This window comes from Somniosus microcephalus, chromosome 5 (assembly GCF_052327205.1).
Source record: "Somniosus microcephalus isolate GS21.2 chromosome 5, FLI_Smic_1.0, whole genome shotgun sequence".
Classification (NCBI taxonomy): Eukaryota; Metazoa; Chordata; class Chondrichthyes; order Squaliformes; family Somniosidae; genus Somniosus; species Somniosus microcephalus.
In genome coordinates, this window is record NC_140991.1 from 259,188,522 (window position 1) to 259,207,116 (window position 18,595).

General features: G+C 44.9%; 1 protein-coding gene across 7 annotated transcripts in view; it reads right to left on the reverse strand.

The window, feature by feature from the left end:
• Positions 1 to 18,595, reverse strand: part of ripor2 (RHO family interacting cell polarization regulator 2) — a 212,418-nt gene that overhangs the window by 106,177 nt on the left and 87,646 nt on the right. Inside the window, exon 1 of one of the 7 annotated variants that reach the window (XR_015078498.1) lies at positions 1,802 to 1,895. The exons of 3 other annotated variants lie outside the window; for them this stretch is intronic. Coding sequence is in view for 2 of the 4 variants with exons in the window: in XM_085988858.1 (XP_085844984.1) it covers positions 1,802 to 1,817 (16 nt within the window). In the remaining 2 variants the exon portion in view is untranslated. Of the gene's footprint in view, positions 1 to 1,801; positions 1,896 to 18,595 lie in introns of those variants that run through there. 3 more of the 7 variants (XM_085988858.1, XM_085988862.1, XM_085988865.1) reach the window with 3 other exon arrangements.

Here is an 18,595-nt window from a genome sequence, read left to right on the forward strand (position 1 = left end):
AGAGTCTTAAAAATAACACCATCCACTGCACAGAGCGTGGAGGAGGCATAAGCAACACACGGCATATAATAAGTCCATCATTATTTGACAAGCATGCACATTAAACACTTTTATAATTTAATTATGTTTTATTTTATAATATTCTTCACAGAACTTTGTGCTGTTTCTTTTTTCACTCTAAAATTCTCCCCTCATTCCTCCGCACATGGAGGTAGCCACTGATGTCGGGTTACAATTCCATTGATGGCAGCAGTCTACTCTGTACCTCACTGAACTACCTCACTGAACTAACAACTCTTCATGTACGAGTTCAGAACAGTACATATCAATGAGCAATTCAACCGTTGGAGCCATCATGTGCCAAGCCCAGCTCTGTCCTGCTCTGACATCCCACAGATGCCAGCGTGAGTCAGGAATGGGAACCTGGTCGGTTTTCCATTCCCTAGCCCAGGTACACTGAGTGCAATTGTGATGCCCACACTGCCATCTTGATTAAACCTGCTTGAGCACGCACTGGAACCTGGAGCCTTCTGCTCTGAATGGCTCAGTGTTACATCCTGCAGGGTGTTTACCCACTGGGCCATTGGCATCCATCATGTTCTATGGTCTCCATCTGTGCTTCAGTTTAGTATTACAGCACCATTGGGGCACTATAAGGGTGTTATGAAGGTACATGGAGATACTTAACTGCATGGCAAAGATGCCTCCTTGAGACTTCCTTCTATGCCATGATGACTTATAATCTACAAAATGGCCCCGAATTCCTCGTAAGTTCTCTTAATAACCTGCTGTAACTGTGGTGGAAGATCGGCAAAACCACAGAGAAATGGCTGAATTTGGCCATTCTACCTGTTTCTTCAGGGGTTCCACCAATCTCTCACCAATGTTACAGCTGGAAATCGAGTGAATTGTGGGACCACCATTGTGGGACCACCATTGCCACAAGTGGTGCAAGCAAAATGCCCAACAACCAAATTCTCAGGGCCACTAGGGATTGGCAATAAATGTGACCTTGCCAGTATCACCCATATCCATTGCCAGTATCACCCATATCCCAGAGCAAATCATGGTTAAAAAAACACACATATTTGTGCATGCACACATATGCAGGCATGCGCACACACACATATGAAACAGATAGACGCATGAACACACAGACGCACATGCACACACATAAACTCCTTCGCAATGCCCACCATAATATAGGTGAAGGCTCGCAACATCCCGAATAAAATTGAAATTAGAATGCTGGGATCAATACATACTGCCTAGTCACATTGCAATAAACAAATAAACGGCTCAAAAAATTGTTAGTAAAATACTGATAAGTCTATCAAACAGGCCTGAGAAGAATGCGGGGTGCAGCATAATGGATTATATTCTTGTACAATGCTTCTTTTCAAATATGAGCATCTGATCTCCTAGCCCATGTTGCAGAAGCAATCTTTATATTCCTCATATGAAGGCAGGATTAAGGAAACATATCAAACTTCAGAACAATCTTCTAGTCATCAAATGAAGTCAAAACTCCTACCCTGTTGTCACGCTGTTTATTTTTTGTTGCCAAGCCACTATCGCAATCTCAAAGGGTTAAACACAGGTCCTAGAGGGTGCACTTTTATATTGAAGAAATAACAGTTGTTGCAAGATAGTTTAGAAGCCAAAGTTGCTTTCTCCCCCTCTATTTTAACATCAATACTTCTGCTAACATAGCAAAGGCTCTTAAACACGAATAAAAAGCAAATGAACTGAGATATATCACTGGACAGCTGACCAATACAAGATGTCTGTACTACATTACCGAAAGTGTCATCCATGTCTTCACGAACACGTCTGCACTTGAGCTTGGCGCAACGGTCTGCAGCTGCCCTGGTAGCCGAGACTCTTGAGTTATTTATAGTGCTAAAATTATCCATTCATCGTCATTTCCTCCTCACAATTTCAGCAGATCAAAGATAACTGGGACTTCTGCTTTTGAGTTGCTTTAGAACGTGAAGACTGTGAAAATGAAACTAAACGCTATTTCTCTCAGCAGGTGGCCACCAAATTGCTTCAGTAAAAGTGACTGGAATTAAAGAGGTAATTTTCCACACCTTTTTACTCCTGCAGAGCAGAGCACCACACGCCAGAGAGTAAACCTGACCTTGTGTGATAGTGTAAAACGGGTGATAGCTAATGTTCCCTCTTATTTTGTTTTGGAGTGCACGGCCCCTTTAACGGGCTGTGGGCCCATTCAAATTTCCATGCATACGTGGTTTTTCCATTCAAAAGCCGGTGACCGGCCTGTGCGGGACCTCCAGACCGCTGCGAGGCTGCATGGCCGCACTGCTTAATGGGAACATTGGTGATAGCGAGTCGGCAGCCCGTTTTACATCTCTCCCCAATTTTCAGCGAAATCAACGGAAAGAAAAATCAGGGAGAGATGTAAAACGGGCTGCCGACTCGCTATCACCCATTTTACATTATCACACAAAGTCAAGATCCATCCCAGGAGCCCACATCGAAGTACTGGGCATGGAGGACAGCTTGCCTGTTACTGAACCCGTCGAATTTTGTGACCATTTACAGCGGCACATTGAGCATGCTGCGTAACAGGCGCGCCAGCCCTTGCGCCCCTTATTCCCAATATGCGCTTCCAGGGCACGATGCTCTGTGCTGGGAGCACAAAAGTAGAAAATTAACCTCTTTGCTTCATCTTCCATGCTATCACTAGAAATGACAGCCGATATTAATTGACAAATGCTTAACGCATTAAAAAAAAGAACGAATTTGCGTTTCTACAGTGCCTTTCACGACTTCACGACATTCATAACCAATGAAGTACTTTTGAAGTGTAGTCACTGTTGTAATGTAGGAAACACAGCAGCCAATTTGCGCACAGCAAGCTCCCACAAACAGCCATAAAATTACATAAGAACATAAGAAATAGGAGCAGGAGTAGGCCATTTGGCCCTTCAATAAGATCATGGCTGATCTTCTACCTCATCTCCATTTTCCTGAACTATCTCGATATCCCTTGACTCCCTTAATATTCAAAAATCTATCGATCTCTGTCTTGAATTACCACATTTTAGGTGTTGGTTGAGTGATAAATATTGGCCAAGACACCGGGAAGGACTCCCCTGCTCTTCTTCAAATAGTGCCATGGGATCCTTTACATCCACCTGAGAGAGCAGAGTCTATTATAGTGTAACCCCACACCATAAATCCCAAAGATAACAGCAAATTACCATCCGGGTACTATCAATTTGCATAAAAGGTCCTGGAAGGTGTTGGGATGCTAGTTTCTGAGTGAAATGAATAGGATGTTTTTCTGCTAGTGACACAAATATCATCTCTTTATATTAAATGGGACAATGCAACCAGTTTAAATAGCACACAGAGTAACAGACGTGCAAAGCATTTGCCACTAATGTCACCAACAAGCCTCTTATTTTTCTCACATGCTGTCAGGTTTGCCAACTGCTACCATTCTAATTAAGAGTCCATGGATCAATATTACCTTTTCAAACACAATATGGAAAAAAATCCTGCTGTATGAAATTTTTTATGTGGTGGTGCCGAAATCTATGGGCAGGTGCAGCATTTGATCGTGCGGAATGTGAAAATACGATTTTGGCATTAACAGCGGAAAAGAGTCTGCCCATCACAATGTTCCTGCAATAATGATCACTTCAAGCTTCTGCAGCAACTGACGATCCGCTTGGTCTCTGTTAATATTTGAAATATTTGAGAAGCCAGCACAGCGCGCAGGTCTGAATGTAAACAGCAGGAAGAAGCTGGCCATAAGATTCACCTCAATGACTAGGACCTGTGAGGGGCAATTTTAACTATTGGCCAGTCAGCCAGCCTAACCTGTAGGCCGCCCGCTCGATGCTTTCCGACGAGGGGGTCGCATCTCATTAACATGCCACCAATGAGCTGCGCGCCTTGAATGGGCATCCCCGTTGCAACACCGCCAAGCAGCAGCCAAGGAGGAGCGGACCGAGCTGGGAACCGGAGCAGAGACCAGTAAATAAAGTGCGCGGTCGGAGAGGGACCTGAACTCACTGCGAGCAGCCGAGGAGGAGCGGACCTAGCCAGGAACCGGAGCAGAGGCCAGTAAATAAAGAACGCGGTCGGAAATGGGCCTGAACTCACTGCGAGCAGCCAAGGAGGAGCGGACCTAGCAGGGAACCAAAGCAGAGGCCAGTAAATAAAGAGCGCGGTTGGAGAGGGGCCTGAAATCACTGTGAGCAGCCGAGGAGGAGCGGACCTAGCCGGGAACCGGAGCTGAGAAGAAAAATCCAGGAGTCCAAAAAATAAGGAGTGACATCACAGGAAAGCAGGGAAGTGATTGGTTGGCCAGTATTTCTCTCTTTATCTTGGGCATTGGTTTAAATTAAGAGCCGCGATTAAAAACTAAATGTTTGAAAAGAGGGAGCTGATTGGTGAGTATCTGGTAAGTGTTTTTACTTGGCTTTCTTAAAGTTTTTAAGTTTATTCCAGCTAGGTTATTCTGATGAAGGGTCCCAGACCTGAAACGTTAACTCTGTTTCTCTCTCCACGGATGCTGCCTGGCCTGCTGAGTATTTCCAGCATTTTCTGTTGTTGTTTCTAAATGATATATACTTCAATGCAAGGAGTATAGCGGCATCGGCAGCGGGTGGAGGCGGAGCAGTGCGGCAGAGCGACTACAAGAGGCCCCAGAGGCTCAGGTAGGCCTCAGTGCGGCATCAGCAGCGGGTGGAGGCGGAGCAGTGCGGCAGAGCGACTACAAGAGGCCCCAGAGGCTCAGGTAGGCGTACCAATCTCCAATCTCAGGCAAGGAGAGAGGTAAAAAGTATTCAAGGTGTGACGTCACCACAAAACAGGTAGGTGATTGGTTGGAGTATTTCTCTCGTTTTAAAACTTTAAGTCTGTGGTTTATAGTTTTTAAGGTTGCTGTGGTGTACCAAGGCCTTTCTGGTGCAGAGTGACTGTTGGTAAACCATTTAACTGGTGTAACTAGAGGGATTGATTTAATTTAAATCCAATTAATTAAAGGGGATACTAGCATCTAAGATCGGGCAGAGGGTGTCCATAACTAACAATAAAAAATTTAATTAATTACATAGAATGGAGCAGGTGATGTGTTACTGTTGCGAGATGTGGGAGCCGGTGAACCCCATTGAGGCTCACGGTGATTAGGTCTGTGACAAGTATCTGCTGCTACAGGAACTCCAGCTCCGTGTTGATGAGCTGGAGTCTGAGCTTCAGACACTGCGACATATCAGGGAGGGGGAGAAGTACCTGGACTCTGTGTATCAAGAGGTGGTCACACCTATGAAGTTAAGTAATTCAGATGTAGCCCATGGTCAGGGACAGGACGGTGTGACTACGAGTGAGGCAGGTACGGGGATCCAGGAGGTAGAGCTGGAGGAGCCGCAGCCCTTGCTCTTGACCAACAGGTTCGAGGTTCTTACTCCCTGTGGGGACAGGAGCAGGGACTGCAGGGAGGATGAGCAACCTGGCCACAGCACCGTGGAACGGGGGGCCATTCAAGAGGGGGGAGTAAATAGAAATGTTGTAGTGGTAGGAGATAGTATTATTAGGGGGATAGATAGAGTTCTCTGCAGCCGAGAGCGAGAGTCCTGAAGGCTGTGTTGCCTACCCGGTGCCAGGGTTAAGGACATCTCCTCTGGGCTGGAAAGAAACTTGCAGTGGGAGAGGGTGGATCCAGTTGTCGTGGTCCATGTTGGTACAAACGACGTAGATAGGACTAGGAAGCCGGTTCTGTTAAAGGAGTATGAGCAGCTAGGGGTCAAATTAAAAAACAGAACCTCAAGGGTAATAATCTCTGGATTATTACCTGAGCCACGAGCGAATTTGGCTAGGACAAATAAAATTAGAGAGTTAAATGCGTGGCTCAAAGACTGGTGTGGGAGAAATGGGTTTTGCTTCCTGGGACACTGGCACCAGTACTGGGGCAGGAGGGAGCTGTTCCGTTGGGATGGGCTTCACTTGGCCAGTGCTGGGACTAGAGTCCTGGCGGGTCATATAACTAGGGCTGTAGAGAGGGCTTTAAACTAACTAGTGGGGGGGAGGTTCCTAGAGAGCAAAAAATAAAAATGACAACAGAGAAGGTCATAGACTTAGGTAGCAGTGGGGAAATTAAAAACCAGAGCGTGTCAGGAAGGGGCAGAAGGTATGGAGTAAAAGGTAAAGTAATAAAAAGGGCAAAAGCAGGAACTAAGTGTCACAAAACATATTTGAAAGTTCTCTATCTGAATGCATGTAGCATTCGTAACAAAATAGACGAGTTAATGGCACAAATAACTACATATGGGTATGATCTTGTGGCCATTACAGAAACATGGCTGCAGGGTGACAATGCCTGGGAAATAAACATACCAGGTCATTTAACGATCAGGAAGGACAGGCAGGAAGGAAGGGGAGGTGGGCTGGCTATGTTAATAAAGGAAGGAATCACTGTAATACAGAGAAATGATATTGGGTCAAAAGATCAGGATAATGAAACAGTTTGGGTGGAGGTAAGGAATAATAAGGGGAAAAAAACACTGGTGGGCATAGTCTATAGGCCTCCGAACAGTTGCAACTCTGTTGGACGGAGTATCAATCAGGAAATAGTTGAGGCTTGTAATAAGGGAACATCTATAATTATGGGGGATTTTAACTATCATATTAATTGGACAAATCAAATTGGGCAGGGCTGCCTTGAGGATGAGTTCATTGAGTGTATTAGGGATGGGTTTCTTGAGCAGTATGTAACTGAACCGACCAGGGGGCAAGCAACCTTAGATCTGGTCCTGTGTAACGAGACAGGATTAATTAAAAATGTCCTAGTAAAGGATCCCCTTGGAATGAGTGACCATAACATGGTTGAATTCCATATTCAATTAGAGGGTGAGAAGGTTGGATCTCAAACAAGCGTGCTAAGCTTGAATAAAGGAGACTATGAAGGTATGAGAGCGGAATTGAGTAGAGTGGATTGGGAAAATAGATTAAAGGGTAAGACGATACAAGATCAGTGGTGTACATTTAAGGAGTTATTTTACAACTTCCAAAAAAAATATATTCCACTGAGAAGAAAAGGGTGTAAAAGAAAAGACAGCCATCCGTGGCTAAGTAAAGAAATTAAGGATAGTATTCGACTAAAAACAAGGGCATATAATGTAGCCAAATCTAGTGGGAGGATAGAGGATTGGGGAAACTTTAAAAGACAGCAAAAAATAACAAAAAGATTGATTAAGAAAGGGAAGATAGATTATGAAAGTAAATTAGCAAAAAATATAAAAACAGATAGTAAGAGTTTTTATAGTTATATAAAAAGAAAAAGGGTGGCTAAAGTAAATGTTGGTCCCTTAGAGGATGAGACCGGGAAATTAATGGTGGGAAATATGGAGATGGCAAAAACACTGAATGAATATTTTGTATCAGTCTTTACAGTAGAAGACACTAAGAATATCCCAACACTGGACAAACAGGGAGCTATAGGGGGAGAGGAGCTAAACATGATCAAAATCACTAAGGAAGTGGTACTCGGTAAAATAATGGGACTCAAGGCGGATAAATCACCTGGACCTGATGGCTTACATCCTAGGGTCTTGAGGGAAGTGGCGGTAGGGATTGTGGATGCATTGGTAATAATTTTCCAAAACTCCCTGGACTCAGCAAAGGTCCCGGCAGACTGGAAAACTGCTAATGTAACGCCCTTATTTAAAAAGGGCAGTAGACAGAAGGCTGGAAACTATAGACCGGTTAGCCTAACATCTGTGGTAGGTAAAATATTGGAGTCCATTATTAAGGAGACAGTAACAGGACATTTGGATAATCATAATTTAATAGGACAAAGTCAGCATGGTTTTATGAAGGGGAAGTCATGTTTGACAAATTTGCTTGAGTTCTTTGAGGAAGTAACATATAGGGTGGATAAAGGGGAACCAGTGGACGTAGTGTATTTGGACTTCCAAAAGGCATTTGACAAGGTGCCACACAAAAGATTATTGCTTAAGATAAAAAATCACGGGATTGGGGGTAATATTCTGGCATGGATAGAGGATTGGCTATCTAACAGAAGGCAGAGAGTTGGGATAAATGGTTCATTCTCAGACTGGCAATCAGTAACTAGTGGTGTTCCGCAGGGGTCAGTGCTGGGTCCCCAACTCTTTACAATCTATATTAACAATTTGGAGGAGGGGACCGAGTGTAACATATCAAAGTTTGCAGATGATACTAAGATGGGAGGGAAAGTAGTGAGTGAGGAGGACATAAAAAACCTGCAAGGGGACATAGACAGGCTAAGTAAGTGGGCAGAGATTTGGCAGATGGAATACAATACTGGAAAGTGTGAGGTTATGCACTTTGGCAGGAAAAATCGTAGAGCAAGTTATTATCTTAATGGCAAGAAACTGGAAAGTACTGAAGTACAAAGGGATCTGGGGGTCCTGGTGCACAAAACTCAAAAGGTTAGTATGCAGGTACAGCAAATGATTAAGAAGGCCAATGGAATGTTGGCTTTCATTGCTAGGGGTATAGAATATAAAAATAGGGAGGTATTGCTTCAGTTGTACAAGGTATTGGTGAGACCGCACCTGGAATACTGCATACAGTTTTGGTGTCCATACTTAAGAAAAGACATACTTGCTCTCGAGTCAGTACAAAGAAGGTTCACTCGGTTAATCCCGGGGATGAGGAGATGGACATATGAGGAGAGGTTGAGTAGATTGGGACTCTACTCATTGGAGTTCAGAAGAATGAGAAGCGATCTTATTGAAACATATAAGATTGTGAAGGGGTTGGATCGGGTGGATGCGGGGAGGATGTTCCCGATGATGGGTGAAACTAGAACTAGGGGACATAGTCTTAGAATAAGGGGCTGTTCTTTCGAAACTGAGATGAGGAGGAACTACTTCACTCAGAGGGTGGTAGGTCCATGGAATATGCTGCCCCAAAAAGCTGTAGAAGCTACATCATTAGATAAATTTAAAACAGAAATTGACAGTTACCTAGAAGTAAAGGGAATTAAGGGTTACGGGGAGCGGGCAGGAATTTGGACATGAGTCTAGGTTCGGATCGGTCATGGCTCTGTGGGTAGCGGAGCGGGCCCAGGGGCCGTGTAGCCTGATCCTGCTCCTATTTCGTGTGTCTAATTCTGTTAGATTCAGGAGATGGTTCTGTGATAGTAGATTGGCGGTTAGGATCAGATCAGCCATGATCTTATTGAATGGCGGAGCAGGCTCAAGGGGCCGATTGGCCTACTCCTGCTCCTATTTCTTGTGTTCTTATGTTCAAAGCAGATGAGCTGAAGGCACAGGGAGATACTTGGGACTATGATATTATAGCTATTACAGAGAAGTGGCTGAAAGAGGGGCAGGTATGGCAGCTCAACATTCCTGGTTACAGGATTTTCAGATGGGAAAATGAGGGAGGTAAAAAGGGAGGGGAGGTCGCGGTATTGATTAAAGAAACTATTACAGCTGTGAGGAGGGATGATATGTTGGAGGGATTATCAAACAAGGCCATATGGGTCAAATTGAAAAACAAAAAAGGACCAATCACACCGCTGGGAGTGTACTACAGACCCCCAAACAGTGAGAGGGAGATAGAACAAATATGCAGACAAATTTCTGAGAAGTGCAAAAACTATAGGGCAGTAATAGTAGGGGATTTCAACTACTCCAATATTAACTGGGATAAAATTAGTGTGAAGGGTATAGAGGGTGCGGAATTACTAAAATTCATCCAGGAGAACTTTTTTAGCCAGTATGTAGCAAGCCCAACAAGGGAGGGGGCATTTCTGGACTTCGTTTTAGGGAATGAAGCTGGGCAGGTAGAAGGTGTATCAGTGGGAGAGCATTTTGGTGCTAGTGATCATAATTCTGTTAGACTTAAGGTAGTTATGGAAAAGGACAAGGATAGACCAGGAATAAAAATTCTAAATTGGGGAAAAGCAAATTTTGCTAAGCTCAGAGGGGATTTAGTCATAGTGGACTGGAAACAGCTACTTGAAGGTAAATCAGTGTCAGAGCAGTGGGAGGCATTCAAGGAGGAGATCTGGAGGGTTCAGACCAAATATGTGCCCTTAAAGAAAAAAGGTGGGACTAAAAAATCTAGAGCCCCCTGGATGTCTAGAGACACACAGGGTAGGATAAAGAAAAAAAGGGAGGCGTATGACAGATACCGAGGGCTAAATACTCCAGAATCTTTAGAGTACAGAAAGTGCAGGGGTGCAATTAAAAAGGATACAGTAAACTCTTTCGTATCAGGCACCGACAGGACCAGGATGGTGCCGGCTAATTGAAAATTCCGGATAATGGAGAGGTATATCTACCGAGGCACATTTCAATCTCTGCCTAACTCACCAACAGCCAGTCACCTTTTTCTGACCTATCACCTGACAGCCATGAATCTATCGGGTGGTTAACGCGCACCTGTAAACCTCCAAATGGAGAAAATTCAGCTCCTTCTCCCCGACAGGAATTGAATACATAATCTGACTGTCCTTGATGTTAACTCCTCTCACAAAAAAGTGCTCCATTTCTCAGCACTGTCATTTGTTACAATGATGAGCAAAGAGAAACAGCAAAAAACAAACCCCATAAGTTTTAAAAAGAAACTTCTCAGCACCCCAAGAGAATCCAGTGATTTCAGAAAATCAATTTCACATCAAATCGGCAATAGAACTTGGGACTTCCCTAGTCTATATGGCACAGTAACATACTGAAAAATGAACTCATCCATTGAGTCTCTGGAAAACACATATTCAATTCTAAAGTGGCTGCCACTCTCAATATTCTGAAGCAAACAGAAACTAAGACTCGGACTCGGCAACATTTCCGGTTATTGAGGTGTTGTTTTCCGAGTATCAATTTTGCCGGTTATTAGAGAATTCTGGATGATTAAGTGCCATTTAAACAAGAGTTTACTGTATCAGGTACTCACGCGTGGGCCCGATGGAAGTGCCGGTTTCTTGCATGCACTGCGCATGTGCGGGAAACCGGCACTTCCGTTCCTCTGAACGAAGGTGTTCAGAGGTCGAACGCGTGCGCGCGGGAGTCTGCGCGTGCGCTTTGAACTTACATTTTTATTACAGGTTTTTCCGTGAGGGTAAGTCTTTAGATTTTAGAAATGTAAAAACCAGGCGTAAGGCCTGCATTTTAAAAGGTAAGTGGTCAATTAATTAAAATTAAAACATTTTTTCCACAGATTTATTATTTTTAAATACTTTAAAGCAAGGTAAGTTTATTTTTAGCCCTGTTAGAATATAAAATTATTTTTTTCAAAAATGTAAATTATTGTTTAAAATAGTTATTTAATGTAATTTATAGTTTATTTAAAAAGTGTGATGATTTTTTAAAATTTATTTACAGGTTTACTACTATTTTGGGGCCGTAGTATTTATAAGTTTTGACAGGTCTTCCTGTCACTACTTATGAATGGGCTTTTCCCTGCGACGATTGGCTGCCCATGGCCCACGTGATCCCAGGGGATGAATCGAACTAACTACGCCCCTGGGACACGCAAGCACAGTGCGCCGGCAGCTGGGCCAGGCCCCGGAGCGGAAATCCACGGGGCCCTACAGCTCAACTGCCGGCGCACAAGGTAAGTGCAGGTCGGGGGCTTACACCCGCGGGAAGCCCCCAACCCGAATTTCTGGGCCATTGTTTCAGGTCAAAACCCTTCTTCAGAACTGAGAAAAAAGCAGGAAATGAGACAGATTAAAAAGTAGGTTAGGGGGCTGGGAAATGGGGGAGGGGATGAAAGAACAAAAAGGAAGGTCTGAGAGGTGAAGAGACATTAAGAGATATTCAAGGCGAGATGAGATGGTAATAGGACAGGTAAAGAGACAAAGGATGGCTCGAGATGAAGTGTAAAATGCGCTGGCAGAATGAGAGACAGCTGCCATGTGGGAGAGAAAAAAAGGAAAAGGCACAAAGGCGTGGATAAAAAATATATAAAAATATAATAGGGGCCAAGGTTATGATCTGAAATTGTTGAACTCGATATTGAGTCCGGAAGGCTATAAAGTGCCTAATCGGAAGATGAGGTGCTGTTCCTCAAGCTTACACTGAGCTTCCATGGAACAATGCAAGAGGCCGCGGACGGTGAGGTCTGAGTGGGAATGGAGCGGTGAATTGAAATGACAGGCGACCGGAAGCTCGGGGTCACCCTTACGGACTGAATGGAGATGTTCCACAAAGTGGTCACCCAATCTGTGTTTGGTCTCCCCAATGTAGAGACCACATCGTGAGCAGCAAATACAGTATACTAGATTGCAAGAAGTACAAGTAAATCGCTGTTTCACCTGGAAGGGGTGTTTTGGGCCCTGGACAGTGGGAAGGGGGGAGGTATAAGGGCAGGTGTTGCATCTCCTGCGCTTGCACGAGAAGGTGCCGGGCGAAGGGAAAGGGGTACTGTGGGTGATAGAGGAGTGGACTAGGGTGTCTCGGAGGGAGCGGTCCCTACGGAATGCTGAAAGAGGAGAGGAGGGGAAGATGCGTTTGGTGGTGGGATCATGTTGGAGATGGCGGAAATGGCGGAGGATGATCCGTTGAATGTGGAGGCTGGTGGGGTGAAAGGTGAGGACAAGGGGAACCCTATTGTGGTTCTGGGAGGGAGGGGCAGGGGTGAGGGCAGAAGTGCGGGAGATAGAACGGACATGGTCGAGGGCCGTGTCAACCACGGTAGAGGGGAATCCTCGGTTGAGGAAAAAGGAAGACATGTCAGAAGCACTGGTGTGGAAGGTGGCATCGTCAGAGCAGATGCGGCGGAGACGGAGAAACTGGGAGAATGGAATAGAGTCCTTACAGGAGGCGGGGTGGGAGGAAGTGTAGTCCAGGTAGCTGTGGGAGTCAGTGGGCTTGTAGTGAATGTTGGTCAATAACCTATCCCCAGAGATGGAGACAGAGAAGTCGAGGAAGGGAAGGGAAGAGTCGGAGATGAACCATGTGAAGGTGCGGGAAGGGTGGAAATTGGAGGCAAAGTAAATGAAATTTTCTACTTCAGGGCGAGAGCAGGAAATGGTACCGATACAGTCATCAATGTACCGGAAAAAGAGGTGAGGGAGGGGACCCAAGTAGGACTGGAACAAAGAGTGTTCCAAATATCCCACAAAAAGGCAGGCATTGCTAGGACCCATGCGGGTACCCATAGCTGAGTTTTTCCAGCGTTTTCTGTTGTTATTTCGGATTTCCAGCATCCGCAGTATTTTGCTATCGTACTGGATAGGCTGGGTCTGTTTTCCTTGGAACAGAGGAGTCTGAGGGGAGACATTATTGAGGTGTATAAAATTATGAGGGGCATAGATAAAGTGGCTAGAAAGGACCTATTTCCCTTAGCAGAGGGGTCAAAAGCCAGGGGGCACAGATTTAAAGTAATTGGTGGAAGGTTTAGAGGGAATTTGAGGGGAAATTTCTTCACTCAGAGGGTTGTGGGGGTCTGGAACTCACTGCCTGAAAGGGTGGTAGAGACAGGAACCCTAACCACATTTAAAAAGTACTTGGATGTGCAGTTTTATAGAAACATAGAAGAAACCCTACACCGACAGCCATCCCACCCAAGCCCTATCCCCGTAACCCCGTAACCCCACGTATTTAATCCCCCCTAACACTAAGGGCCAATTTTTATCATGGCCAATCAACCTAACCCGCACATCAGTTGGGATGCTCTAACCTGCAGGGCCAGGGACCAAGAGCTGGGAAGTGGGATTAGGCTGGATGGCTCTTTGTTGGCTGGCGCGGACACGATAGGCCGAAATGGCCTCCTTCCGTGCTGTAACTTTCTATGATTCTATGATTCTATGATGAAAAGGATTTGCTCTATGTTAAGAAAAAAGGATATGCAAGAGCAGAAAAGGTATTTTATTGGGAGATTTCAATCAACCAAATATAAAGCAGGAAAACGCAAGTGGTTTAGAGTCAGAGTTGGTATATGTAATGCATGACTGCTTCATGACCAAGTGCTTCAAGGAAGCCACGACAAGCAGTGTTCATCTTGACCTGGTCTTTGCTAAAGAACCCGACAATACACTAAAAAGTGGAAGTCCAGCATCCCTGGGACAATGGCGAGAGAATGATTACGTTTATCATGATCTGAGATTCAGATATACCAAATACCAGGAGACAGGTAAATATTTTTCTGACACTCCCACTGTATAGCTCCTGACATGCTGGAATTGTGCCACGTTTGCAGGATTTTGGGCACCAGCAGCATGTTAAACAGGACAGGTCCATTGGAGGAGGGGGGTAATCGGCTCACATCAGGGAAGAATCGGCCTTTTGAGGTCCATCTCTGACTGAGAAGGTAGGTTGCATGGCCCTAGTGCAAGGCTAGGGTTACCCAAAAAATGTTTTTTTAATTACAACGAGGTAATGGGTACTGAGCAGCTGCAACAGTGCTTGGGCATCCCAGTTGCATTGTGAGACCGTCCCTTCATTTGAATATCCCTAGAAATGTAATGAGTTTTGTGCATAGTTGGTATATGAGCTCCAAATGATCTATGCACTGATCGCCACTTTTTGGGCTGCTGAGCATCTCAAGCATTGCTTCCACTTTTAATATACCATTGGTTCTCTTCACACAGCAAAGAGAACCCAGTGGATTGTCATCTGCAGAAGAGCACCTCACACCTAAGCACAAACATCACCACTCACAATTGAAGCAAGCCTCTTCGGGCATTGTTGGTGACAAGGTCCAGGCACTACCGAGTGAGTACACTGAGCACTGCTGAGGTAATGGGAGCAATGGCAGCGGGTGATAAAGAGACCAGCTTTGAGGTGTGCTGGCTGCCCCTTCTAAACCGGATGTGGATATAGAATTGAGTGGGCATGCCAACTGCACAGAGAAACAAAGAACTTGCATTTATATAGCACCATTCACAACCTCAGGATGTCCCAAAGCGCTTTACAGCCAGTGAAGCACTGTTGAAGTGTAGTCACTGTTGTAATGTAGGAAACGCGGCAGCCAATTTGCACACAAGATCCCACAAACAGCAATGTGATAATAACCAGATAATCTGTTTTTTAGGTGTTGATTGAGGGATAAATATTGGTCAGGTCACCGGGGAGATCGCCCCTGCTCTTCTACGATATAGTGCCACGGGATCTTTTATATACACCAGAGAGAGCAGAGCTTATTATTATAGTGCACATAAAAGAGTCCATGGCATTATTTTATAAGACTGCACTTGTGGTGCGGAGCCTGACTGGCAGCAAGTACAGGTCAGTAAATCAGGGTTACGATGTTGTGGCCCTCGCTTGGCTGCCATTCACATCCCCGCTAGCAGGGCTTTGCACTGCAACATTTTCTTTGGTGATAAAAATCCACTGAAATCCTTAATAACCTCAATAATGAAAGTCATCGCATCTTAAGAAATTGAAGTAAGTGGAAAAAATTGATTTCTATTTTTAAACCATTTTTAATCATTTGGAAATTCCTAAACAGCTCAGTCAAAAACACCCAGCAATCTCATTAGTCCCAAAACCAAGCAGGTGACAGCCATAGATTGGTTCTAAGCTCCAGTAAAGGTTTCCTGCAGGAACTATTTTACTTCCTACACTGAGAGAAGGAATCATATGTTATAGTTAAGCTGCACTCTCAGGTATCTATTGACAAAGAACAGCATATCTGACTAACCTTAACTATCTGGTGTCAGCTGTAGCCCAGTGGGTAGTACTCTTGTCTCTGAGTCGGGAAGGTTTGTGGGTTCAAGTCTCACTCTAGGGACTTGAGCACATAATCTAGGCTGACACTAGGGCAGTGTTGAGGGAGTGCTGCACTGTCAAAGGTGCCGTCTTTCAGATGAGACGTTGAACCATGGCTCTGTCAGCCCTCTCAGGTGGATGTAAAAGATCCCATAGCACTATTTCGAAGAAGAGCAGGGAAGTTCTCCCCGGTATCCTGGCTGATATTTATCCCTCAACCAACATCACTAAAACAGATTATCTGGTCATTATCACGTTGCTGTTTCTGGGAGCTTGCTGTGCACAAATTGGCTGCTGCATTTCTTACATTACAACAGTGACTACACTTCAAACGTACTTCATTGGCTGTAAAGTACTTTGGGACATCCTAAGGTCATGAAAGGTGCTAGATAAATACAAAGGTGCAGATTAACCCAGCTTTCACTCCAGCCGGCAATAATGTGTATCACCTGCCAATCAGGACAAAGGATATGCCAACTGTATTTGGAGCTAGGGAAATGCCAGGAGATATGGTCCCACTTCTTGCAGGCCTATCCCCGCCCACCACAAATCCCTGGAACCAAAGGAACCACTGGGCTGACCTCTGAATGGACAGATCTCCATTCTCATCAAACTCTTAGTCACTACAGGTATTAAGCACTGCAGCAACCAGGTGACCTGACCTGAACAATATTTATTCCTTAACCAACACCTAAAAACAGATTATCTGGCCATTATTGCTGCAGTGACACTGTTCGCCCCTTTCTACCATGTTACCTGAGCCTCCTGACAGGGAAAGGCCTTGACCTGCTAATCAGTAACCTCGCCAAAAGGTGAAGAGCGTATAGTTATATAGGCCCTTCAGTGTATGTATCTGAAAGTACTGTGTAACATACAAACCAGCATGTAGTCTGTGATACTGCAGGGCCAATTCAATCCTGGAGAAAATGGCCTCACCATCGCTATATGAAGTGCACTTAGAGTGGGGAGCTGACCTCATCGAATCCACAAGGGCGGCTAATTTTAATAATTTACAAGTGCTCAGCTTGAGCATTGCACAAAGAATTTAATGTGGGAAGCACTGAATCTGGCATATTCTGCCCTTAAAGGACTGCTGCTCAAAATTAAAGGGATGCAGCCACTTGAAGGAAAATAGCTGCCGAGAGAGGAACAACATTAAAGCTTTAAAATGGTCACAGCAGTTTTCAGCCTTTGCATAGACTGTATGGGGTCAGAGGAACTGACACAAACTGAAAGGACAGATAACTCAATGCAGAGGCACAAAACGAGGTCCATGTGCAAGTGACAGAGTGTTGCTGCCCCTAAACCCCTGTTTGATGACTGGCAAGGTGGATATTCTGTTGCACGAGATGAGTGCAAGAAGGCTTGCTCTGTTTGGCTTTCCTGAGTACCTTCACCAGTACACTGTGCCTTAGAGGAGGTGCTGGGTAAACTGAACGCTGTCTATAGGATCTGAAAACAGATACAGGAAAATAAAGCGCACTTTGAGTAACCTGGCAAGGTAAAACGAACCAACAGTACCATGTACCAGATAGATGGTCACAAAGTGTTGCCTGACAACCTGCCCAAACTTATTGCTTCCTCCATGCCAAGCCCTCACGCACAATCTTACAGTTCTTCCGCTGCACCTCATGCCTACCCATACCTCAACAAGGCACACTGTCAAAATGCAACATACAATTGAAAGCCTAGCCACACTCACTCTTTCAAGGGCTTCAGGTTGAACATGTGGCAGCCATCACTGACCCCTTGTAGTTTAGAAAATGCACCAATGTGGTGACATTGGGCAAATGTGTCATGATGTTCAGTGGGAAGGAGCTAAATGTGCTGGCCATGCTGATCAACACATCTTTTTGATATTGCAGCACTGGTCAGTGATAATCCATGTCTTTGTTACCTCCAGACTCGTCTATTGCAATACTCTCCTGGCTGGCCTACCACCCTCCGTAAACTTGAGCTTATCCAAAACTCTGCTGCCCGTATCTTAATTCGCACCAAGTCCCACTCACCCAACACCCCTGTGCTGGCAGACGTACATTGGCTCTCGGTCCGGCAACACCTCGATTTCATAAATCATACTTGTGCTCAAATCCCTCCATGACCTCAACCACCACCAACCACCACCCCCCCCCCCCCCCCCACCCCCATCTCTGTAACCTTCTCCAGCCCTATAACTCTCTGAGATCTCTGCACTCCCCCAATTCTGGCCTCTTGCACATTCCCGATTTCCTTTGCTCCACCATTGGTGGCCGTGCCTTCAGCTGCCTAAGACCTAAGCTCTGGAATTTCCTCCCAGAACCTCTCTGCCTCTCTACCTCTCTCTTTCTTGTCCTTTAAGTCGCTTGTTAAAACCTATCTCTTTGACCAAGCTTTTGGTTACTTGTCCTAATATCTCTCTATGTGACGCGGTGTCAAACTTTATCTGATAACACTCCTGTGAAGTACCTTGGGAGATTTTATTATGTTAAAGACACTATATAAATGCAAGTCATAGTTGTTGCTATGTCAAAGGTATAATAATTGAGAGTAAGGCTGATCTTGCCAGATACTGGTACTCCCATTCTTATGTGGCAGGTTTGCTACAGGTGTCCTTGATCCAAATGACAAAACTTGGTTCTCTTGACCTGCAGAAACTTGAGACCGTTATCCTAGGCCACAGACACATAGGTGTGGCATGCTCTTCAGAATGGTTTCAGGTCTGCTGATCCCCTTGGCATGCCTTCTTTCATTATCTTAACCATGAAATACTGTATTGAGGCATTTAAAAAATAAATTTACCTTAAGGATTGAAACCAAATGTTCATTATTGGCCAAAGGTGGGTATATGGAGTTAGGTCGTAGATCTGCCATGATCTCATTGAATGGCGGAGCAGGCTCGAGGGGCTGAATGGCCTACTCCTGTTCCTATGTTC